At 60.5% G+C, this 24,680-nt stretch overlaps 1 protein-coding gene across 2 annotated transcripts in view; it reads left to right on the forward strand.

The window, feature by feature from the left end:
* The window catches only part of Cdh4 (cadherin 4), a 409,216-nt gene that overhangs the window by 324,314 nt on the left and 60,222 nt on the right, over window positions 1–24,680 (forward strand). For both annotated transcript variants that reach the window (XM_026407825.2, XM_026407824.2), the window contains exons 5-6: window positions 20,083–20,238; window positions 23,638–23,782. In XM_026407825.2, the coding sequence (XP_026263610.1) occupies window positions 20,083–20,238; window positions 23,638–23,782 (301 nt within the window). The remainder of the gene's footprint in view (window positions 1–20,082; window positions 20,239–23,637; window positions 23,783–24,680) is intronic.

Raw genomic sequence — 24,680 nt, forward strand, 5'->3', positions numbered from 1 at the left:
CTCCTGCCCAGGACGCCCCTGCGTTTGGCAAAGCCAGACACTCAGGTGGGAGCCAAGACCGTCAGGCCAAGTTCTGGAATGGGCTGCAGAGCGCCTTTCACGTCCCAGGCTCTGGGCTCAGAACAGACCTGGACAGACCACCCGGCTCCAGGAGGCCCGGGTGGAGGTCACCAGAGAGCAGACAAAGAGGACGCAGGCCCACCCCCTCCCTGGTCCTTGGGAGGCCTCTGCTGTGGAGGGTCCCCCAAGAAGGCCCTGCTGTGGGGGTCCCCTCAGGAGGGCCCTGCCATGGGGGCTCCCTCAGGAAGGGCCTGCCGGGAGGTCCCTCTGAGGCGGATCCAGTGTAGTAGGGAGGTGTGACGGAGCCCTGCCCTTCTGTGTCCCTGAGGTGTGGCCCCGCACTGCCTGAGTGACCCTCTGGGTGGTCCATCTGGGATTTATTGAGGGTGACTTTGCTTTGAATGGGGGAGTTCAGGGAGGAGAACCCAAGCCGTGTAGCTCAGTTCTGCTTCCCAAACGGTTTCCAGGCACCTGCCCGACGCGTCACAGAGCCCCCAGTGAGATGGGCCATGAGCGTCACTCGAATGTGGATAGAGCCACAGTCACCTGTGCACATGGGCACACCACAGCACCGGCCCCGGGGACTCCACGGGCCAGCCCATGGCCAGCCGCTGACGCAGCCTCAGAGCAAGGCTGCACTCCCCCTGGGCCCACTGAAAAGGGTGGGCGGGGATCAGTGAAGTCGGCGTTTCATTGTGTGAAATAACGTGAGGTAGAAGTCGCCATTGGAAGGAAGCATAGGTGCACAGCTCTGTGCAGCCACCGCCGTCCCCAGAACGCCACGTCTTCCCCACTGGGACGTCCCCAGCCCCTGAAGCCACTGCTGCACTCTGACTCCACAGCTGAGCCTCGCACCGGAACCTGCCGTCGGTCCTGCTGCCAGCCTCGCTGTGCGGTGGCCGGGCTCACAACCGCCTCCTTTTCCAGGCTGAATCACACGGGTCTGTCTGTCCACTGGTGGGCTCCTGGGTCCCCCTGCTGGCCGATGTGAGTAATGCCACTTACAGGACAGTTCAGTGAGCCCAAAGGTCTCATTGGTGACTGAGGAAGGGGACGTGAAACCAGGATCCGGGTGACTGTAGAGCCCCTGGCCTTGCGTGCGTGCCCCCTGGGGAGCATGGGTCCCTGTGCTGTCCTGCTCAGTGTGGCCTCCGTTCCTACCTTGGTCAGGCAGGCATAGCCGTGGGGACGTCCCTTCCCTTGAGGGTGACGGAGGGGGCTGTGAGGTCATGATGTGAACGTGCCTGGGACGGCACCCCACTGTGACACTCGCTGTGGGGACACGTTTGGGGCCTGGCTGATGCTGATGTGCAGACGCTGCGGGGGGAGGACCAGGGGGGGGCCAGGCGCCCCGCCTCAGCTCGGTGAGCAAAGCCACCCTCCCAACCATCTGCGCCACGCTGGAGACCCCCTGGAAACCGAGACCGGCATCCCGACCCCCAGTCTCTTTCAAGGAACCATCAGCTGCTGGGGACGCACACACGGTGACAGCAGGGCCCAGCAGAAGTCCTGGCAGCACGGCTCTGCTGGCCAATAGGGTCAGCATTGGGTTGCAGGGGAGACCCTGGCAGCACCCCCAAGTCTGAGCACCCCAAGTCTCAGAGTACCTGGAATCCCACCCCAAGAAAAGGGCCGACCCTCACTCTGCTCCTCGCCGTGGATCCTAGTTTTCCAACAGGAGGAGACCCAGGAGAAAGAAGCCCTCCCTGTGGGTGATCGGCCATCCTGCTAAGAGCCCTCAGCCTGGCCCTCTGGCCTCCCCGAGACTGCTTCCCAGATGAGGAGCGAGACACACGTGCCCTCCACGCCTGGGCGTTCTTGGTCTCATGCAGGAGACATAAAGACAGTCCAAGCTGCTGGGGTCTCCTGAGCCCAGTCGTGCCACGGAGACCTCGAGTCCTGTCTCCAGCTCCACACCCGGCTGTTGGCACTGAGTCTTCATGCCCACCTCGAGGAGCGGCGGAGTAATGGTCTTTGTGTGTGTTGGGGGGGCGGGGGGGAGTGAACCCAGGGCCTGTGCAGGTGAGCTGCATCCCCATCCCTAATGATCTCTTAAAGCTTGTCATCGGGAAAGCAAAACCTTCTCCGGCCCTTATCACGGAATTTCCCTGTGGGTCACCACTCAGAGATTGGTCACCAGGCCCCTGGGCCAGGCCAGGCCAGGGGTGGACTCCCAGGGAGGCTGTGGGAGCCGAGGTTGGCCCAGCCTCTGCAGGGAAGGCAGAGGGAAGGAGGGACCCCTCGGGCTGTGGGGCCGGCCACTCTCACCCACCTTCTCCAGGAGTGGGGTCCTTCCACTTCCTCGTGTCCAGTGTGGACAGTGTCCTGGCTCTCGGAGGACGCTCCGTCCAGCCAGGAGGGTTTTGACGTGGTTGTTGACAGCCCGAGTGCTTCTCCTCCCTCCTTCAGGAGGACGGTGGCCTTGGGCTTCTCTGCTGGACGTCATCTTGGTAACAACTGCTTGGAGCGACAGCCGGCAGCCCCGCAGCCCAGGCTGGGTGTGCTGCTGGCCTGGTGTCCACCCCTGGGTGTCCACCCCCGGTGCCTGGAGCCTCGCTCCCGGAATGAAGCCCCACACAAGGCCACGTCACCTCGAGTTGTACGTGGGACCCTTACACACTCCTCACGCAGTGTTTTCACGGAGCAGAGCTGTGGCCGTGTTGGGATCTCCAGGACTGTTACTGCGGTGCTGAAATGGCAGGTGGCAGTAGGGAACACACGGTCGTTCCTGTGTCTCTGAGGCAGGGGTGCCACGCCTACACCAGTGGCAAGGTATGCAGTGGTGCCTCCTTTGTGCACAGCACCCCCCAGGAGCCAAAGTGCCGGACACAATGGCCCTTCTGGGCTTGGCAGGGCTGTGGTGGGAGAAGGCCCGCCAACAGCCACAGGTCTGCCCAGGTGAGGCTGCCCATCTCCCCTCCCTGACCGAGGGGACCACCTGCCCGCCTCGGCCCCGACCACAGCATGCCCCCCGCCCCGCATCTCGGGAAGCGAGGTTCCCAGCCAGGACGGAGGTCACAGCCTCTTCCGAGCCCTGGTTTCTGTTTCCCTCGCCACCCTGGCCCAGGCCTCCGGACGCCCCGTGATTGTGGGGAAGGGGACTTGGGGTCACGGGACCACCGCCCCACGACAGGCTGTCGGGGGCAGGGTGAAAACGAGGGTGCTGCAGGCCAGAGCTGTCCACAGAAGGGAAGGCTGTCTCCAGGCCTGGCCTGGCCATCCCGACACGCAGAAATCAGGCCGAGAGGCCACCCTTGCACTGTCCAGGAGTGTGGAGCCAGGCGGCTGGTCGGGCAGCAGGCCTCCCTGCAGCCCAGCGGCTCTCTGCCTCCGTCGGGGCGCAGGTCCCTCGTGGCTGAGGAGACTCCAGGGGACAGGTCTGGCCCTTCCAGGTTTGCCTGGACTCAGACCTGAGAGTCCAGGGCCTGAGAGCACAGCAAGGAGGGGTGGCCTGGTCACCATGTGGAGGGGTTCTCAGCTGGCCCAGGAGCTGGGGTCAGCACGTCCGACAGGCCCCGCAGGCCTGCTTCCCCCGTGGGAACCTGGGCCCTGTGTTGGCACCATGGATCGGAGGCCTGAGGCCGGGCTGGGCATGGGACAGTAAGGGAGAGAGGCCTGCAGGGAGCCCAGGGGCACAGGGGCATGCACCCCACTTAAAGGGAGCAGCTGTCCAGCAACCCTGGATTATCCTCCTGAGCCAGGTGTCCTGATTTTTCACGAGGACCCAGAAATCTGGATTCCTGTGTGAGATCCATCTTTGATTCTGCTGACTAGACTGGGAGGCCCTACCATCCTCAGGGCACCTGCCGTCCTGCTTCTCTCACCCCCGCCCGTGACGGTCCCCCCACTCCAGAGGGACTGAGTCTGCACACAAGCGGAGCAGGGAGCCAGGCAGCCAGGGCGGCCACTCCCGTGAGCCAGGCTCTTGGACTCCAGGAGAAATGAAGCCAGCAGGGAAACTCCTGCTGCCTCAGGAAGGCACGCTGGCCGCGAGGCGCAGCCCACTCCGCATCACCCAAGCAGGGCTGGGGAGGCAGGAGAGCGTGTTGGGGACTGTTCAGCCCAACCCCCGGGGCCAAGATGCGTCCGTCTTTGGGATTCCTGGGTTTTCAGCATGATTAGGTAACGCGCTTGTTCTAGATCATGTTCTCCCTCCTTCTGGGCAAAGGAGCCCCCTCACACAATGACGATGACGGTGGCGCTGGGGATACTCAAGATGATGGTGATGAAGGAGATGGTACTATCGACCATGTGGACAAAGATGGTGGTGGTGGTGGTGGTGGTGGTGGCAATGGTACTAGTGACAATGTGAATAAACATGACAGTAGTGATTACAGTAATTATGATGATGATGGTGATGATAATAATGGTGGTGATGGTGGTAATGATGATAGTGATGATGGTGATGGTGATGGTGATGGTGGTTGTGATGATGGTAGTAATGGTGATAGTAATAGTGTAATAATGGTGATGATGGTGATGGTGGTAAAGATGACGGTGGTGGTGATGATAATAATCGTGATGGTGATGGTGATAATGGTGTGGTGGTGATAGTGATGGTGATTGTGATGGTGGTGGTGATGATAGTGGTGATGGTGATGGTAGTGATGGTTATGATGTTGATGGTGGTGGTGGTGATGGTGATAATGGTGGTGGTGATGATGGTGATGCTGATGGTGATGGTGGTGATAGTGATGGTGATAATAATGGTGGTGGTAATGATGGTGATGGTAATGGTGGTGATGGTGATGCTGATGCTGATGCTGATGGTGGTAGAAGATGTAAAAATTGTAACCACTGTCTCTTAACTACTTTCTTTGAGTCTTTAAGTTACAAATATCTTGCTTTTAATTTTCCTGGCAATTTTAATGTATTAGGTGTCACTCTCCATTAATGGAATAACAGACTAAAAATTAAGAAAGTCAAACTTGTCCAAAGATACAATAAGTGATAAGATGAGGAAATGGACCCAGAACTATTTGCATTCCAAACATGATCAAAATTGTTGACAGGTTATCTTTCCAATGAATCCGTGTGTATTGTGCCCATTTGAACAGCTAGGTCCTGGGTGACCACTTGAACAGTTGGCAGCACAGGACGTTGTGTGTATATCACATTTATGTTCCCAGCTTCATGTGCATGCTGTAGAAAATAAGACCTGCTATTCTCTGCTAAGCAAACTTGCTGTCAAAGATGGCCTATCGAGAGATGCCATGCTGAACACCCACACGGGGGTGGCTCCCTCTCTGTGTTTTATTGAGAACGCTGTCTTGGGCGGGGGAGGAACTGCTGGAGCAAGCAGTGCTAGGGACCATTCAGCACGTGGGTGTGTCTCTTGCACTGCTGTTTTCCACCAGACGTTGGAGCAAGGTTTCTCGAGAGAGCATCTCCCTGTCCTCACAGCTTGCAGATGGCAGCTCTGGGCCTCACGGGCTTCCTCCAGAGCTCAGCGCCCCCATCCTGCATCGTACTGAATGGTCCCCAGTACGCCTTGTCCACTGCAGTGCTGGTGGGGACTTGCAGGTAACTGGTATGGCCAAGATGAGACTCTTGCACCCTACAAAGATGGGTAAGAATGCAGAAAATGTGCTCTCCCTTCCAGGCCGAGAAGCAAATTGGGTGCATCCCTGATGGTAGAGGCAGGCAGGAAGGAAGGGAGGGGCCCCTGGGAAGCGTCATTTCGGGGCCACAGGCCTCACACAGGGCCGCCAAGCTCGCATGGCTTTCACCCCGTACTGAACTGCTGATAGGCGCTGTCTGCACGTGCTCCCATTCCCAGCCCTCGCCTCGTTAATTTACCTAGAATCAACCAGCAGGAAACCTTGGGAGAAAAGAAGTCTTCTGATAAGAAATCGTAAGCTGGTACCAGACAGGCCGGTCAAGGTCCCCAGAGTAGTGATATTTAGAAGAGAGGGAATCCTTTCATTGAAGGCCTCTTTCATCTGGAACCTTCTTCCAGCCTTCTACAGAGCTGCCGTTGGCCGAGAGCTGGCGCTGGGCCAGGGGCAGTGAGAGCAGGACTGAGGACAGGCTGACCCCCCCCCCCCAGGCCGCGAGATGCAGCGACACTGTGAGCACAGGCCGCCCCCACACGGGTGCTGTGCAGACAGTGTTTAAGGAGGGGTCACAGGGGTCCTGTGGCCCGAGGCCGTGTCCCTGGTCCTGTGGCCTCAGCCTCAACGTCCTGGTCTAGGGCTCACCCGAGACAATGGGTTGTAGGTCTGATGTTCCCCGTCTGTGCTCCCCATCACCCCTTCACCCATGATGTTTAGGCCATCTTCACCACGATCCCAAACCCCAGGATCATGGGCACAGGCATGGCCCGGGCCCTGCCTGAGGGTTGCACTTGCCCTCACCCCCCTGCCGCACACCTCATCTGTGGAGGTAGGCACAGCTTTCCCCCCGGCTTCAGCAGTGAGCAAACTCAGGCAAAGGGGAAGCTCAGCAACTCGCCCACACTCACAGGCAGAAGAGCAGAACCTGGACTTGCGTCTGGGCAGCTGAGCCCAGAGTGGACTCCTGCCCACGGTGCACTGAGGCAGCTCCAATATGGCAAACTCAGCATGTCCAGCGGAGCCCCGGACCCCTCAGACATGAGCCCACACTTCCCAGGGGTTTCTGCAGTTAGCAACAGCTCCATCCTCCCCGTGCCTGGGATCCTGTCTGCCCAGATCCCTATCCAGTCCATCTCTAGACCTTAGAGCTGTACCTTCAAGGCAGGTATAGAATAGACCACCCCCAGGACCCGCACCAGGCCATGTCGTCCCTCTGCACGGCCCCTGCTCCTGCCCTGCACGCCCCCACCATCACAGCAACACCAGCACCCAGCTCTCCCAGCCCTCCTCAATGGCACAGCCCCTCCTGGCCAGGGAGAGGTAAAGCGTCCTGGGGAGGTCTCCACTGACCTCCTGCTCTGCTCTCTCCCATGCCCACCCCCCAGCCACCTTGGACAGCCAAGCTCCCAGCTCTGCGTGTCTTCCCGCGGCAGCTTCTCCTAGCTGTCCCTGGCTGGAACACTTCCCCCAACGTCCATGTGGCTGTCTCCTCACTGTCCAGGCCTCAGCCCTGGTGTCACCTTGTCAGAGAAGGTTTTGGTGAAGCCCCTATCTAAGCTGTGTCTTTGAGGACCACAGCTCCTGCCCCTGGTGCCCCGGGGAACACATGCAGAACAGGGTGACGGTGTGTGTCCAGAGGTGAACACAGGTGGAAACTCCACACAGTCATTCTGGTCTGTGTTCCCAAAGGGAGTGCTCTGGCCAGGGCCTCCTGACCCCCAAGGACTGAGGATGCAGCTTAGTGGCCTAGAGCTTGCCTCGCATGCATGTAGCCTGGGCTCCATCCCCAACACACACACACACACACACACACACGTCCTTACTCTAAGACTTGTTCTTGATCATTATCAGTCCTCACCTACTGCACACAGAGGGTGGACTGGGCCCTGTGAGACATCGAAACCCTCCAGCACCTTCGTTTCAGGAAGCCCCCCGACACCTGAGATGCACCTGGCCTCAGCAGGCCACCACCCTCACTCACCTGGGCCGCCCCCATGTCTTTCCACCCTGTTCTTGGCTGCCCTGCCCACAGGGAGACTGAGGATAAAGGAGTCTGAGAACCAGGGTGGTCAAGAAAAGCACCCACAAAGTGGACTCAAAGTACCTGGCCATGAGCATTTACCTGAGAAGAGAGCCTCCCCGTGTGGGTCCCCAGACAGACAACCAACACATGCTGCCATGGGGAGGGGGGGGCTCGGCCCAGGGCGAGGGCCAGGATGAGAAGCTGGACTTGGTCGAATGTTCCTGGCTAGGTTTGACCCCAAAGATTTTTTTACAATGTTATTTTCGAATTTACATTTGTAGAAGAAATCCCTAAAATCAAAAGTAAAGTGAAATTAATGAATCTACCAAGTTGTTGACATTGCTACACAGGTGGGAATTATTTTAAGTGACCTAAAGACGTGACAATTTTACTCTATGCCCTTGGTGAGATATACTCTAAGACCAAAAGGAAAAGCTTTGATCTAATTTCAGTAATCACAGGGTTTGTGATGGTATGGCTATTGTATTTTGAGGTGGTTGTTTGTGTCTTAGGTACAAATGAAATGAGTAGATATTGAGAACCAGGGTTGCTGGTTTGGGAGAAAGCAGACACAAATGTAAAACCAGTGATGCTCGGCAGAAACCTGCAGACCTGCATTGGCTTGAGGTATCAGAATGAACTCCTAAGACAGCACATCTTTTTTAATGTATTTCCTAGTTCTAATATAAAGAAATAACAGCCCAGCCCAGCATCTCTGAGCACCCCTGGCCCCAGACTATGGTCTCTAAAGAGCATTTCCTACTGAGAAGAGTCAGGGCTTTTCTGAGAAATTCTAATTCCGGGTCTAGAGCAGGAAATGTACAAGATGAGCCCAGCATACCTTGTCGCAGCTGAGTTAAGAGGCACTCAGGGACTGCAGGAAATGCCAAGAGGGCATGCTGGTCAACTTGAAGGTGCTCCTCGCTGTCCTAGTTGCCTACTGAGCCACTTTAGTGTGGCAATCACAGCAGATTGAAACGCTTCTTAGAGTAAGTTCGTTAACTCATAATGACACCCTAAATATAAATCAACGTCATAGTCACCTGAGGCAGCTATGAAACACTAGAAAATAAAGCAAAAGAACGAGGCGTCTTTCCTGACCGTCCTGAAGGCCCCTACCTCAGCGTGACCTGCAGGTAAGCCGTGCTCTGTGGAAGTTCCACACCTCGTCAGTGAGGAGGAAGGGTGAAGTGCTCCTATTTGCAGTCCCTGATGAAACAAGGCACCCAGACGTTCGCCATCAGTGGCCACTAGCTCCTAACCTCCCAAGAAAAGCGATCAACACAGGAGAGGCAGACCCAGGCATTATCTGCTGTGAACGGGAGCACCCAGCCGGCACCCCCCATGAAGTATTTTCCTCCGTGATCACAACAGATCCTGACCCAGCCCCTAGATCTCATGGTCACTCAAGAACCACAGAGAAGGGAAACGGGTGAACTCACCCTGGGTGGCTCCTCCTAGGGATGAGCCATCGGGACCCAGGCCTGGGAATGCCCAGCGGGACCGATGATCCAAGTTTTGTTTTGTTTTTTTTTTTTTTTTTTTCAACACAAATTGAAACAGGACAGAGAGTCGAAGGGGTCTCCAGTCCAAGGAAGTCAGAGAAGAGTCACGGCAGGCAGGCCGGCCTCGGTGGAGCCCACTCCTGCTCAGATCCCTGGGGCGGCCAGGACACAGTGCTCCCAGGGCTCCCGTTCCTTTGCTGGTGGCCCACTCAGGAGCCATGTTGGCCTGGCCAGCTCCTGGTCCCTGTGCCTCAGTCATGTGGCCTTCTGCCAGGCCTCAGCCTAGCTGGGCCTCTCCTTCCTCATCCAAGAGTCAGAGTGACGGTTTCCACCTGCCTCAGGGTGAGCCTGGGAGGATGCCTGAGATCACGAGAGGAAGGTGGTTGGCAAGTAGCCAGCATGCGGTGAGGTGTAAATGCCAACCACTGCCAACGTCATGTCACCCCTCGCCTCCACCGTCACATCACCACACGACCACCAAGACCCACCCATCATCCTCACCCCCACCATCACAACCTCCTCTGGTCCCATCAACACCCCCATCGTCACCATGAGGGCACAGACCTGAGGGGTCCTAGGCCCAGGAGGAGAGATGGAGCTTCCCCAGGTCGGGTTTTCTGGACACTGCTTGGTGATGCCACTCGTGACAGGAACAAGTGGCAGGGTGCCCGGGTGTCCTGGTCCTGCCTGTCCCCCCAGCCACCCCTACACCTAGCAGATGCAGCCGTGTACCTCAGCAATGACCCAGGATCTCCACCACTGGCCACCAGGAGTTCTGGGCAGTCGGCCCTCCTCATTAGGGAGCTGCACGGAGTTCAGGGGGTCGACTTCACACACTCGCCTGCGGGTCCACGGCACCGTGGCCATCGCCCCTCCTCTGCAGTCACAGGAGCTGCTACGCAGACCTACAGATGACCCACGGAAGGCGGTATTCAGGAAGTCACCCTAAGTCCTCCTGAGGGACATTTGGGACTTAACCGGAGCGTGAATCGGCAGCAGTGTCTTGGCTCTCAGTGGCCCCAGGGAAGGTGTCCTCCTTGGTCGGGCGCCAGCTCCCTGTGAGCTGAGCTCCATGCACCGTAGCCGTCCACCTCCCCCAGGAGCCGGAGCCTGGCCACGGCTAGACATTTGCTTTTTCTTGACCTGAGCAAATTAAATCCTCCCTGAACCGCAAAATTGCCTCCCCTAAAATAGAGTCCATGGGCAGAAGAGTGGAAAGAAATGTAAGTGGACATGTTCCGTTGTGAATGGGGTGCTTGCAGGAAGAACTCAGGCCCCGTGAGCTGGGGACGTAAGGGGCCTTGCACGTGGCCAGATGGTGCAGTGGGAAAGGGCAGGGCTCCCTGCTGGCCTCTGGGCAGGCTGGGCTGCGTGGAGTGGAGCCAAGACATGGTCAGCCAGCCCCGGGCAGGAGTCAACCCCACCAGCTCGGGCACACAGGCACCTGCAGTGCTGCCCCCGCCCGGCCTCCGCTTCTCTGGTGAGGAACGAGCCTTCTTTCTCATCATGTCCCAGGTGGATAAGAGGAGGCACTGCTGGGCCCGTGGTCCCCTTCAGACAGAGCCAAGACGGCAAGGGTCAGGACACCTGGGAAGACAGGGCACTGTGGTTCCAACCAGGAAGCTGTGTACCCAGGGACAGAGTTTGGCTGTCACAGATGGCAATGGGGTGTGCGGGCACCTGGCAGGCCGAGGCCAGGGAGGCTGCTAAAACCTGAGAGTGCTCCGGGTGACCCTGCAGAGGGTCACCCGGTGCACGACGCCAGCGTGACAGAGGGTCACCCGGTGCACGATGCCAGCGTGCCAAGGTGGAGCGGCTCCGGCCTGAGTGGAAGGCCTGTGGATCCCTCAGGTCCACCTGGGAGCCAGGACCCCACTGTTAGCTTGGCCTCGATTCAGGAGTTGGAGTCCCAGGTCTCAGGCCCCAGGAGGAGACGGCCAGTAACTCCAGAGAGGGTGGGGCTGAGACGCGAGAGTCCGGTGAGGAGCCTGGGCCCCCGTGTGCCACAGGCATTTCTTGGGTACCTACTGTGTGCTGCGGAGGGTTGGCCCAGCTGCAGCTGAACACTTCCACGCCTGGGGGACAGGGACAGGGATGCCCACAGACCAGGACACTGCACAGACAGCCAGCGTCGTGCAAGGCCCTTCGAAGGGGAGAAAGGTGAGGGAAATTTCAATTAAAAGGTGAAATGGCTGTGATGGATTCCACGTGGTGGCCGTGGAGACTTGGCCTCCGGGTCGGGCTGGTCCAGCTGAGAAGCAGCCTTTTACTTTAAGCAGATGGTCCCCAACAGGCAGTGGAGACGTGAGGGCCACACCCAGGAAGCAGGAAGCAGTTCTCCTGCTGCCGCTCAAGCCAAGGAGCGGGAAGCAGCTCCTCTCTGGAAAGGCCACCTGCTCCCAGGACCCTCCAGAACAGCGGGGTCTCACCGAGGGGCTGCAGGAGGGCCACAGGGCAGAGCGCCCACACCTGCCAGTCTGGCCCGGGAGCGCCACCCCAGGGCTGTTAACACCAGCCTTCACTCCCCGTTACTGTCCCCTCTGATGGGGCACAGCCCTGTCCTCCCTCGACTTTGATACCCTGACGCAGCGGCATCTCAGCAGGCTCACAGGCAGCCCTGGCCTCAGCCTCCCCAGGACCGAAACCCTCCTCAAACCCAGCCCACCCTGCACCCCGACTCCCTCCCCAGGACCCAGCCCACCCTGCACCCCGACTCCCTCCTCAAACCCAGCCCACCCTGTACCCCGACTCCCTCCTCAAACCCAGCCCACCCTGCACCCTGACTCCCTCCTCAGGACCCAGCCCACCCTGCACCCCGACTCCCTCCTCAAACCCAGCCCACCCTGTACCCCGACTCCCTCCTCAAACCCAGCCCACCCTGCACCCCGACTCCCTCCTCAGGACCCAGCCCACCCTGTACCCCGACTCCCTCCCCAGGACCCAGCCCACCCTGTACCCCGACTCCCTCCCCAGGACCCAGCCCACCCTGCACCCCGACTCCCTCCCCAGGACCCAGCCCACCCTGCACCCCGACTCCCTCCCCAGGACCCAGCCCACCCTGCACCCCGACTCCCTCCCCAGGACCCAGCCCACCCTATACCCTGACTCCCTCCCCAGGACCCAGCCCACCCTGCACCCCGACTCCCTCCCCAGGACCCAGCCCACCCTGCACCCCGACTCCCTCCCCAGGACCCAGCCCACCCTGCACCCTGACTCCCTCCCCAGGACCCAGCCCACCCTATACCCTGACTCCCTCCCCAGGACCCAGCCCACCCTGCACCCCGACTCCCTCCCCAGGACCCAGCCCACCCTGCACCCTGACTCCCTCCCCAGGACCCAGCCCACCCTATACCCTGACTCCCTCCCCAGGACCCAGCCCACCCTGCACCCTGACTCCCTCCCCAGGACCCAGCCCACCCTGCACCCTGACTCCCTCCCCAGGACCCAGCCCACCCTGCACCCCGACTCCCTCCTCAGGACCCAGCCCACCCTGCACCCCGACTCCCTCCCCAGGACCCAGCCCACCCTATACCCTGACTCCCTCCCCAGGACCCAGCCCACCCTGCACCCTGACTCCCTCCCCAGGACCCAGCCCACCCTGCACCCCGACTCCCTCCTCAGGACCCAGCCCACCCTGCACCCCGACTCCCTCCCCAGGACCCAGCCCACCCTGCACCCTGACTCCCTCCCCAGGACCCAGCCCACCCTGCACCCTGACTCCCTCCCCAGGACCCAGCCCACCCTGCACCCCGACTCCCTCCCCAGGACCCAGCCCACCCTGCACCCCGACTCCCTCCCCAGGACCCAGCCCACCCTGCACCCTGACTCCCTCCCCAGGACCCAGCCCACCCTGCACCCCGACTCCCTCCCCAGGACCCAGCCCACCCTGCACCCTGACTCCCTCCTCAGACCCAGCCCACCCTGCACCCAACCTCTGTCCTAAAGGGACCTTCCCTGGGGGTCTTGAATTCCCCTCAGGTCGCCCAGCGTCTGCCCTTATAGGAGGGCTTCAGGTGTGCAAGGTCTGGGGTGACAGTCTTCCACCTGTCCTGTCCTTCCCCATGCCCTCTTACCTACCAACAGCAGGGAGCTGGCAGTGCCAGGAAGCCATTGGCCACTTGCCATGACCAGAGGCCACCTTGAGACAGATGCTGTCAGCCCAATGGCTCGGGGAGGGCAGGCAGCTTCCCGTGTCCCCCAGACTGCCTTCAGATGGGCATCAGTGACCCCCAAAAGGAAACTTGTCCCTTGCTCCCAGCAGGGCAGGCAGGGACACCGCCACCCAGCCGTTCTGTGGTCGGGTCTGCTGTAACCCCACAGCTGACAGCAAGCAGGGCCCGGCTTGTCAAGGGCCCAGCCCAGGCACCTGGAGCGGCGGCTGGCTCACGCCTGCCCACCGGGCAGCTTCACTCATGGCTCTCATTGATATTCACATGACTTTGAGGACTTTTTCCTAATTTGTAAAACGCAAAGTCATTGAGAGCCGTGATGTAGGATGGTGTGAGAGACACACAAGGCTGTTCACGGCCCGGTCCGGGGTTCTGCTCATCACAAGAACCTAATTAAAAATAGTTGAAGACTGAATTTCATCATGCTTGGAAAATATTTCATAAAATGCAAGAACTACAGCATCTTGCAGCCCCTGCAAGTAATGTTCCATAATTTAGGGAGAGTTTTTAGAAAAGTAAAAACACTTACTTTGCCTAAGTTCGTCCCATTGATTTTACGAGAACAGTTTTAACACGGCTGATCTCGCTGCTGGCCCAGCACTGTGGCAGAGGGCTTTTAAATTAAGCTTTGCAGCCGACTCCCAAGTGTCTCACTTAAAGCAGGGTCACCATTTCATGATCACTCTCAAAAGCAATTAAAGTGAGGCTCTACCCAGAAACGTAGATGGAGTTAGGGTGACTGCAAACTGGGCTTCCAAACTCGCGGCAGGCACGCCCCAGGCCTGTCCTGCAGAGCTGGCTGGAGTGAGAGAGACCCCGAGGAGACCCCGGGACCAGGCTGTCTTCCCGTGGAACAGTAAGCTGTCCTTTCGGCTTTAAGAGGCCCCTGGGCAGCCAGGTGACCACCAAGGGAACAGGGCCCTTGGTCCCTCGTAGCTGTGAAAACCCCAGGCTTACTCTCGGGCCTCAGAGTCTCTGTCCGCACAGTGGGCAGGGCGCGGTGGCCGTGGGGCTGACACTCTGGGATGTTAGTGGTCCAGTGAGGAGCTCTAGGGCAGAGGCAGCGCCTGGCCTCTCCTATCAGGACCTCCACGCTGGGCCAGAGCAAGTGGTGGGCTGCTGGGGCCTGATGAAACTGCACCTTGAACCAAGGGCCCAGGACGAAGGAGGGAGAGGGGATAGGAGGCAGCTCCAGAAGCCGCCCAGCCTTGGCGTGGCCCCTCCTCCTCTGCTCCGGGCATTCTCAGCCCCCTCCACTGCCGGCTCCCTCCCCTCTGCCTAGGCTCACTGTCCTTGTCCCACACGGGCTACCAACTCAGAGACTCCCCACCTGGCCCCACCCCTGCCCCCTCTCATCCTCCGGGTCTCAAGGTGGTGGCTCCTCCAAACCCTCCCTCGGCCCACACCACACTGGTGACCTGGTGGCTGTCTGTCCACCCTGTCCGTGGACCCGGCCTCCTCATTTCATTTGTTCATCCAGTAGTTACTGGGCACCGGCCAAGTGCTCGGTGTCAGGCCTGGGCAAGCCACTCTTGGGACAGATCACCCTGTTGTGTTCCCAGGGCCCAGAGTGGCCGCAGGGCAACCTCAGTGCTCAGAAATGAAGGGAAGGTGGGCGGAGGGGCCAAGAGAGGAAGGAGGAGGGAGGTGGGGAAGGGAGGCAGGGAAGGGAGGCAGGAGGAGGGAGGCAGGGAAGGGAGGCAGGGAAGGGAGGCAGGAGGAGGGAGGCAGGGAAGGGAGGCAGGGAAGGGAGGCAGGGAAGGGAGGCAGGAAGAGGGAGGCAGGAGGAGGGAGGCAGGAGGAGGGAGGCAGGAGGAGGGAGGCAGGAGGAGGGAGGTGTAGAGGGAGGCAAGGGAAGGGAGGCAGGGAAGGGAGGCAGGAGGAGGGAGGCAGGGAAGGGAGGTGGGGAAGGGAAGCAGGAGGAGGGAGGCAGGAGGAGGGAGGCAGGAGGAGGGGGCAGGAGGAGGGAGGTGTAGAGGGAGGCAGGAGGAGGGAGGCAGGGAAAGGAGGCAGGAGGAGGGAGGCAGGGAAGGGAAGCAGGAGGAGGGAGGCAGGAGGAGGGAGGTGGGGAAGGGAGGCAGGAGGAGGGAGGCAGGAGGAGGGAGGCAGGAGGAGGGAGGCAGGGAAGGGAGGCAGGAGGAGGGAGGCAGGGAAGGGAGGCAGGGAAGGAAGGCAGGAGGAGGGAGGCAGGGAAGGGAGGCAGGAGGAGGGAGGCAGGGAAGGGAGGCAGGGAAGGAAGGCAGGAGGAGGGAGGCAGGGAAGGGAGGCAGGAGGAGGGAGGTGTGGAGGGAGGCAGGAGGAGGGAGGCAGGGAAGGGAGGCAGGAGGAGGGAGGTGTGGAGGGAGGCAGGAGGAGGGAGGCAGGGAAGGGAGGCAGGAGGAGGGAGGTGTGGAGGAGCCGTCCCTGCAGAACAAGAGCAGTCACAGAAGCCTGGAACACCTGGTGCCCTGGCAGCATGAGAGCCAAGACCAGGAGTGACCATCACCGTGAGACCTGGCTGAGCCTTGCCTCTGGGCTCCAGCAGAGTCAGGGCTTAAGACAAAATCACCCCTCTCAGCCCTGCCAGGAGGGAGGAAGGAGAGCCAGCTGCCCGCAGCCTGCACCTGGAGCAGGAGGAGAGGAGGCTCAGCTGTAGGCCACCCAAGAATCTACAGGTGACAGAAAGGAGAGCTGTGCGCTGTCTCCCTGGGACCTCAGGGTTTAACATGGTGAGGGAGAAAGCCTCGGGCTTCAGACAGAGTCCTCAGAAGAACAAGGTCCTGGTGGGAGACCTGACCAGGAGGGTGAAGGCACCTTTGGAAATGCAGGAGGGGACCAGGGGGCTGCACGGTGGCAGAACCGCAGGCCAGCCCTCCTCCAGGAGGCAGCCCGGGGAGGGGGAGCCACAGTGGGCACACACGTGTGGGTGTGTACAAGTGTGTCTGTGGGAGTCTTTGTGCCGTGTTAGGTGTCTGTGTGTTCATGTGGGCATATTTGTATTTGCTTATGTTTCTGTGAAGTGTGTGTGTTGTATGTGCTTATTTGCTGTGTGTGTGCCTATGTATGTTTGTGTGTGTGCGTGTGGTATGTTTGTGTATGCCTGTGTGTGCTGTGCTTGTGTGTGCAGGTGGCGTGTGTGTGTTTATGTGTGCAGGTGGCATGTGTGCTGAGTTTGTGTGTGCATGTTTATGTGTCTGCGTGTGTTGGGTTTGTGTACATTTGTGTGTGCATCTGTTGGACTGCATGTGTGTGTGTGTGTGTGTGTGTGTGTGCGTGCTTCTGTGTGCCCAGGAACTGTGCAAGGCAGTGAACATGAGCAAAGGGCTCAGGGTGGACCTGACTTCCTCCAAGGTGCCCCGGGCCCCGTCCCTCACACTCTCTGCATGTTTGTCACTAGGGTGTCCCTTTGGTAGACAGCTCTAGCCTGTGGCAGGTGACCTGCCAGGCAGGCCGTGTGGTCCTGCAGCCCCTCTGGCCCTGCACGGGGCAGTTGCTGACTGCCTGCTCAAGGCCGAGGGTCTCCCCCCACAGGTGAGGTCTCTGGTGGACCCAGGTGCAGGGCCACACACGGGGGTCTTCTCAGCCTAGGCCTCCTGTGGGATCCAGCACCCGCTCCTGCTCAGCTGGTCCTGCCGGACCCCTCCACCAGCCTTTCCCAAGGACAGAGCCGGCCTCACAGGCGCCCTGGGCGGGCATGATCACGGGCCGCCATTCCTTATTTTAACGCAGACATCACTTTAAACCAACCTTTCGCCATCTGTTCTGTCCTTTAATAACAAATGCAAAAGAGGGCGATTCTCGGTGGCGCCATAAAGCCGGAGTGTGGTGGGAACGCCGGCTGCGCTCCTCCTTCCTGGCCCCGGCACACTGCTGTGATGTTCTTCTCACTGTCCAGACACAAACCAAGGGGAAACCCGCTCTCCCCTGATCCCGCGAATCATCACCGTGTTTCTTCCTCGCGTGGAAAACCGCGGGAGAGTGCTGGGCCCTTGAGAGCCCTTGCCAAGACCCGGGCAGACGCCGGCCCACTCGTGTGTCACAAGGCAGCACCGAGCGGCCCTGAAGAACTCAGCAAATGCGGCCCAGTGGTCAGAACATGATGAGATTTCTGTGCGAAACAGTCATCTTTAAGTTGTGGCAGGTCCTTTTCAGCAGTCGTGTAATTAAATTTCCTGTGAAAGGCGGGGCTCCGCGAGCAGCGCCGTCTTCCCGGCTGGTGGCCTCCTGCGCACCCTGCCTGCCTCCGAGGTTCCCCTGGCTCCGCGTGTCCCTGGGGTCCAGGGTGACCTGGCGGCAGCACTCGAGGCCCTTTGTGCCCTCATCCTAACCCAGTCACACACACCAGCCCACAGGCCCCGCCTGGGGGTCACAGCCTCCTGCTCCCCTCTCCCACCACAGAGGGACAGTCGGGCACAGGCGAGACTCACCCTGTGTGGCCTGGTGGCCTAAGCTTTGTGCAACTCCCTAGGGCCTCGCCCACAGAGGACATGGGGAGAACACCCCGCCTCGGCCGGGCTGGCTCTGAAGGGACACTACCCTTGGCCTCCTGCAGAGGAGGGGTCAATTCAGACCCAGCTGGAGCCTCTGCCTGTGCTGCCCAGGGCAGTGGGCACGAAGCCCAGGTGGTGTTTGCACACTGGAGGGCAAATGCCACTCACAGCACACACACCGCCCCCATGTCCCGCCCGCCTCCTCGTGGACTCACGTGACCTGCATCAGAACCGCCTCCTTTCACTCCCAGGTGGAGGATTCTGCCTCCTGTCACCATGGCTGGTGCCCTCCAGGCTGATGGGGGGTGGCAGGTGGCAGGGGCACCTCTACCCATAGTGGGGGGCTCTGGTACAGCTGCAGGGAGAGCTGGTCCTGCAGGGTCTGCCTCTGAAGAGCGGGGGCTTCCTGGGGTGTGGCTTGCAGTGTGGGGAACACCTTCAACAGGAAAGAGTCGTCATCACGGACCTCTGCAGCCTCCGCCGCGGCCCTTGCCTGTCTCCCACTGCAGAGGTGCATCTGGGACAGACCTGCTCCCGGGAGGTGAGGGGCTCCAGGGCCTGCCGGGGCCCCTCCCACCACACCTGGGGTTGGCCTGCAGCCGGGCTCATGCCCCAGAGGGACAGCACGTCCTGGCTCACAGGCTCTGTGACACCCAGAGGGCTGCCTCTCTCCCTGCTCTGGAAAAGCTGCTGCCCCGCAGGCTGGAGCCTCCTGCCGACACGGGGTCTGTCGCCTCCTTCACTGCTCCAGTCTATTTCTATTGTCTCAAAACACGTCAATGCCATCAAGATTCTCAGTTGTGCCTGTGTGACATATAAAAAACAGGATGTTAAAAAGTCTCTTTTTTTTCCTCTTAAATGTACCAAAGGTGCCCGGCTTGATGACTCTCACCTGTGATCCTAGTGACTTGGGAGGCTAAGGCAGGAGGATCCTCAGTTTGAAGCCAGCCTCACAACTTGTTAGGTCCTAAGCAACTTCGCCAGGCCTTGTCTCAAAATAAAAGGCTGGGTGGAGGCAGAGTGGTTAAGCACCTCTAAGTTCAGCCCCTGGTACCAGATAAAGTTGCAAATGTGCGTTAGTTTCCTGAGAAGCCCGAAGCTGGCTCCTGGCCTGCTGCTCTTCAGGCCTAGACACCACGGTCCCCGCCATCAGGGGGCTCCGGCATCCGCCCCAGGTCCCTTCCTCCTGCTGCCAGCTGCTCCCTTCCTTCTCCCGCCCTAGTTCTCTTCTGAGTGTGGGTGTGTTGGGGCGCGCGTTTGCTGGACGCGGTCTTGGGCTCTCACCCTGCGAGAGTCTCCTAGTTACGTTACTGAGCTTCAAGGGTATCTTTAAACAGCACTTGTGACTACTGCTTGACCTAGTGGCTATTTCAGAACAAAAGTTCTTCTTTTTTAAGTTTCACCACTAAATTTTCATTTTAATGCTTCAGCCAAAGGTCATGGTCAATTTTGTGGAACATTCCAAGATTGTCCCTAAGGTCCATTTGGTCGCAGAGCACTGTCGTGGTCCCCTGAGCCTTTCCAAAGGTGTCACCAAACTCGAACACAAGCCCCCTGGACCTCGGCTTTCAGAGCCCAAGCCAGGCACCTCCCTTGGCGGTGCTGCGCTCTTGCCCAGGGCTGGCGCCATGTCCCCGCGTCCCTCGGCCCTCACAGACATTTGCTGTCACTGGTGAGAGACCCACAACTCTTAATTCTGCATTGTCCTTTCTGCTTCCCCAAGGTCTCTGTCCGCCCAACGATCTGGTCACACATAAAACAGCCGCCCCCCGTGCAGACGCAGGCCCTGGCCCGGCCCCAGCGCTCTCCTCCCCATCTCACCTTGGTGCTATGGCCAGGCCCCACTGGGCTGTTTTCAACACGACGACGCAGCTTCTCCGAGGAAGGTTTTGTGCTGACTTAGCTCTGTGCTCACAGTGACAAGGGCTGTCAGCACTCAGTTCCTGGCCACCACCTTCTGCCACCCCTCTGTGACCAAGGTCCTACTGTGAGGCACTCCCAGGACCCTCTCCCAGGGCCTCGGGCTCTCCCCAGGCCTCCGCCTGTTCCGTGTCCGGCCTGGTCTCCTTGGGGCGTTGGAATCAACCTGAGGAGTGGCTCTCCACCAGGCGTCCCACGCTCCCTGTCCAGACGCTGTGCCCTCCCATTCCCTGACTGGCCATGGGACACGCTAACCACTGAGTGTCCTTCCTGTCCCCAGAGCAGATGGAAAATCAGCCGCGGTCCCCAGTCACTCTGGTAGGGTGGCTGGGAAGCCCGGTCCCCACCATAGGCTGACCCTTCCTGTGTCCTCCCCCTCAGATCCGGTCTGACAAAGACAACGACATTCCCATTCGGTACAGCATCACGGGCGTGGGCGCCGACCAGCCGCCCATGGAGGTCTTCAGCATCGACTCCATGTCCGGACGCATGTACGTCACGAGGCCCATGGACCGGGAGGAGCGAGCCTCTTACCACGTGAGTGTCCGGGAGGGGGTGGTCAGCGTCGCACTCACAGCACTTGAGAGCCGCCCTCCAGCTCACTGGACCCAGACAGCAGCTTCCGAACTTCCAACTCTGCCTCCCATCTACCCACTTCAGCTCTCCCGTCTCTTCATTTACACACACACACACAGCTACCTGTCCACTCGCCCATCCACCCATCTGTCTAAATATCCATGTATATACCACCCATCCACTCCTCCGCCAAACGTCCATCCACCCGTCCATCCCCCACCACCCATCCCCCATCCATCCACCCATCCCCCACCATCCATGCCCCATCCACCCGTCCATGCCCCATCCACCCACCAATCCACCCATTCAGGTCTCATTTCTCAAGCGCTGACCCTGTGCCGGCCCTGGGTCAGGTCCTGTGCTGGCCCTGGGTCAGGTGCCGGGCATGGAGACATGAACAGCGTAGATGTGGTCCCTCTGTGGGGAGCTTACTTAGGCTGAGATGAAGAGGCCCCGAATCCTTCTTGGCCCAGAGTCCCCAGGCGGAACTCTGCACCTGCCCCAGGAGGCACATGGTCTGGATTCTGCCTCTCGTCAGGGACAGGAGGTGAAGGGGAAAGACAGTCCTGGGAATCCAGGGCATCTGCAGGAAAGCCACCTGTTCCTTTGGAACAAGAGGGAAGGCTCTGCTCACTGCTGAGGCCCAGGGCCCCTCTATGAAGTCACCCGGAGAAGAGGAGCGCCAATCCCCTGACCGTTCTCAACACCACACGCCCCATGGACATGCTCAGGAGGACGCAGCCCATGCTCCAGTCCCGGCCATCCTCCCCTGCTGCCCTCCACCCCCACATGCACACAGGCCCCCAGCATGCACTCAGGGTCGGTGCCAGGCTAGAGGGTGTCCCACCAGGCGTGGGGGCCTATGACCTTCACTGAGTGGGGAGAAAGCGGGCCCCCACCCCCAGTGAGCAGGCCTGCAGGTCCCTGCACAGCCCCACCACCCACAGTGGCTCAGCCCTCTGCCTGCCCGCCATCTCTCCCCGGCTGGCGGTCACCTCCGAAGCCTGGTCACAGCACGTTGTCCCACACAGGACAATGAAGAGGTCACTCTGACTCAGTTCACCTTTTCCAGGATTAGCAGGTTGATTTTAGTCACTAGGGTCTCTAAGAAGGTCCAGCCAAGAGAGTCCCCAACTTCCTCTTCTCCCGGAGGCCTTGACCCCAGGCCTCCGCCGCGGCCCTTTGCTTTCTCCCTGAAATGTGGTTCTTGTCAGTCACGTGTCTCCAAAACTGCTTCAGTTGCTCTGGGAGGTGGTAGCCCTTGGCAGGGCCCTGGTGAGGCCGGTGTTCCTGCTACAGACGGCCTGCTACAGCCTGGGCTCTTCTCAGCCTGCCCTCCACATCCCGAGAAATCTCCACTGAAAGGAAGCCTCCCCACCAGGCGAGGCCAGCCTCGGAACCTCCAGCCTCTCCTGGTGTGGCCTCAGTGGTGAGCAGGGAGGGACCCTACTCTGCTCCTCCTGTGTCCAGGACAGCTACAGAATTCCATGTCCTGGCGCAAAGCGGAAGGCAGGGCCCCTGGTCCAGAACCCATTGAGAATCTCAGGGGGTGGGATCAGAGCGTGTGCCGAGCCTCCCACAGGGCCCTTTGAGCAGGAGAGTTGTGTGGCCTCAGGTCTTGGGCGTGACGCTGGCTCTGCAAGCCCATACTCATTCAGGTGGCATTAGGATGGTGTCCCCTCACGGAGCAGGGCCTGAGAAGCTGCAGGCCCCTGCTCCTGGCGGGAGAGGAAAGGGGCCAGGCTCCAGGGCGCTCCACGGGCCACTCTGGGTCAAGAGCAGTCTGGAGCCATCCCTTGTGCCCCTCCTCCACCAAGGGCACCTAGGACCCTATTTTCAGTAGAGTGGACCTCCTGGAAGTCGACTGGTCCCAAGGGACAAGGGTGACTGACGGAGTCTGTGACCCCTGAGGGTCTCCTGCTCCCTTGGCCTGTCCGGAGGCCTACATGGCCTGGCACAGCTCGACGCGCACAGAGAGCGCCTCCGCACCCCCCTGGGCCAGGCTGGAGGAGACCTGGCCTTGGTGGCCTGGAGACCTGGGCGCACCATGGGAAGCCTTCTCCTGCTGGGCATGGCGCCGGTGGGCTGCCCGTGGCCCCCGGGGCAGCAGCTAAAGTGACCAAGTGGCGTTCCAAGATTTCCAAGATGATGCAGAGCTGGCCTGGCGTGTGCCAGCCCCCCTGTCAGGGCGGCCTGCAGGCTCCGGGGACGCGTCCCTGACACGTCTCCTAGGACGCACGCCTGCTCCTGGTGAAGCCAGGCTCTGGACTCCCCTGGAACACACAGTTCCGAGGTGAAACCCACTCCTGGCTCTCGGAACCCCGACCAAACGCAGACGCCCACACGTCCCCGTCAGCTGTGGCGCTTCCCTTCTCAGGCAGGGGACACACCTCCTCCTGGTCCCGGGGTCTGGGGAGGCCCCCACGGGCACTGCTGTGCTTCTCTGTCCAGTCTCTGTCCTGTTGTGGGGGTGACTCGCTCTCAGCAGAGACGTGAGTCGCGTCACCACAGTGTGGCCATCGTGGCTCTGGTGTGGAGATGGATGGGCTGACCCCTTCTGCTGCCCAAGTGTTGGTGCTCCCCTAAAATCCCAGGTCCAAGACACTAGGTCCAGCCACATCTTTTGTTCCTGAATAATCTAAGGTCCAGCCAGGGCCAGGAATTCACTGAGCCAGTGAATGAACAGGTCCAAACCTCGGGGCGTGGGTCTGAGCAGCCCCGGAGTCCAGGTGACCTCCCTTTCTTCCTCCAAGACAGTTCCCGCAGAAGCCCCCTGGGGCGTCTCCCCGGCAGGGCACCTTCCCAGCCAGCCCTCCCCGGGCCTGCTCTGGCCTCCCACTTCTGTGCTGGCCAGGCCCTAGAACCGACCCGAAAGCAGGAGCAGACGGGGTGAGCCGTCGAGGCTGACCTACAGTGGACGCCCAAACCAGCCTCACTCACCTCGCTGGGTCTCTGTCCCGTGCCTCTCCTGAGCCTCCGCCCAGGGCCGACTCCCAGGAACAGGCATTAAGCCCCTTACTCTATTGTGCATAAATGGCCTTCTGAGGCCACTGTGGGGACATAACTCCCACTAAGGGGTCCCTACCTACCCCCAGGCATCTGGGGACAGTCAAGAAGAGCAGGAGGCCCTGGAAGTCTCTGAGACTCCGGCCGCAGCCGGCTCCTGCTCTGGCCCACATTTGCACAGAGGTGAGAACTGAGAGTCAGGGGAGTTGCTGGATGTACCAAAGCCCTCCGTCCCCTGCCCAGCTGCCTCTGCTGTCATGCCTCCCTAGTGCGGCCGTCCCCAGGGAACCGCCTCAGGCGGGGCCAGGGGTACCCTGGGGGTGGCTGAGGCTCTGACATGTCTGTTGCCCCCAGCTCCGGGCCCACGCCGTGGACATGAACGGCAACAAGGTGGAGAACCCCATCGACCTGTACATCTACGTCATCGACATGAATGACAACCGCCCCGAGTTCCTGAACCAGGTCTACAACGGCTCCGTGGACGAGGGCTCCAAGCCAGGTGGGCCGCCGCTCGGACACAGCCGCCGGCACGGGACCCTCGGGCTCTGCCGGGCAGGGGCGGGTCTTCAGGGCCTCCCTCTGTGTGGGTGCCACGGTCTCACCCACTGACAGGGCGCACCAGACGGGCTCACAGCCCTCACAGGCCTCAAGGTGCAGCGGGGTGCAGACCAAGGGGTGACAGCACCGTGAATCACAGTGACGTGGGCGTGGGAGGAAACCGGGCGTAGAGTCATGGGGACACTGTCAACAGGGAAGGCCCCTCTTCAGGGTTCCTGTGGGCTGGGGACTGGACCTGGGGAGGAGCAGCACCCAGCAGGGGTCTGAGGTCAGCTGTGGTGAGCCGGGGAGGGGGAGCTCCTGCCGGGCCCTGGGCAGGAAAGGAGCCGGAGGCCAAGACCTGCCATCCGAGGTCTCTGGGCTCCACATCGGGTTTGGCTCCACACACAATAGGAAACAGCCCAGGCTCCCCAGCTCCAGGAGGGGCCCATGTGCAGGGCCCTCTGTCCCCTCAGACTGACCCAAGGGCCTGTCCCTCCTCAGGCTCCCCTGTAGCACAGCTGATGGCGACGGCTTGCTCATGTGCCACAGGCCCTTTCTAAGCAGGTGTCCCTGTGACTACCAGGAAGTGGGCGTCCCCTCCCCGTCCGCAGTGTGGAGCCTCACGGCCAGCGGCCAGCGGGGTGGAGCATAGGGAAGCGCTCAGCAGCTGGTGGCCCACAGGAGGCAGCGGCCCCAGGGAACTCGCTGGAGGTGGTCTCAGCCAGTCCACCTGCTGGTTCAGACCTGCAGCAGGCGCGCTGGCCGGGGGTTAGCAACACCCCACTCTGTGGGGAAAGACCAGCCCCACTCTGCTGCCTCCGGGCGCGGGGTCCTCCCTGAGAACAGCACTGCCCGCT

This window comes from Urocitellus parryii, chromosome 6, assembly GCF_045843805.1.
Source record: "Urocitellus parryii isolate mUroPar1 chromosome 6, mUroPar1.hap1, whole genome shotgun sequence".
Classification (NCBI taxonomy): domain Eukaryota; kingdom Metazoa; phylum Chordata; class Mammalia; order Rodentia; family Sciuridae; genus Urocitellus; species Urocitellus parryii.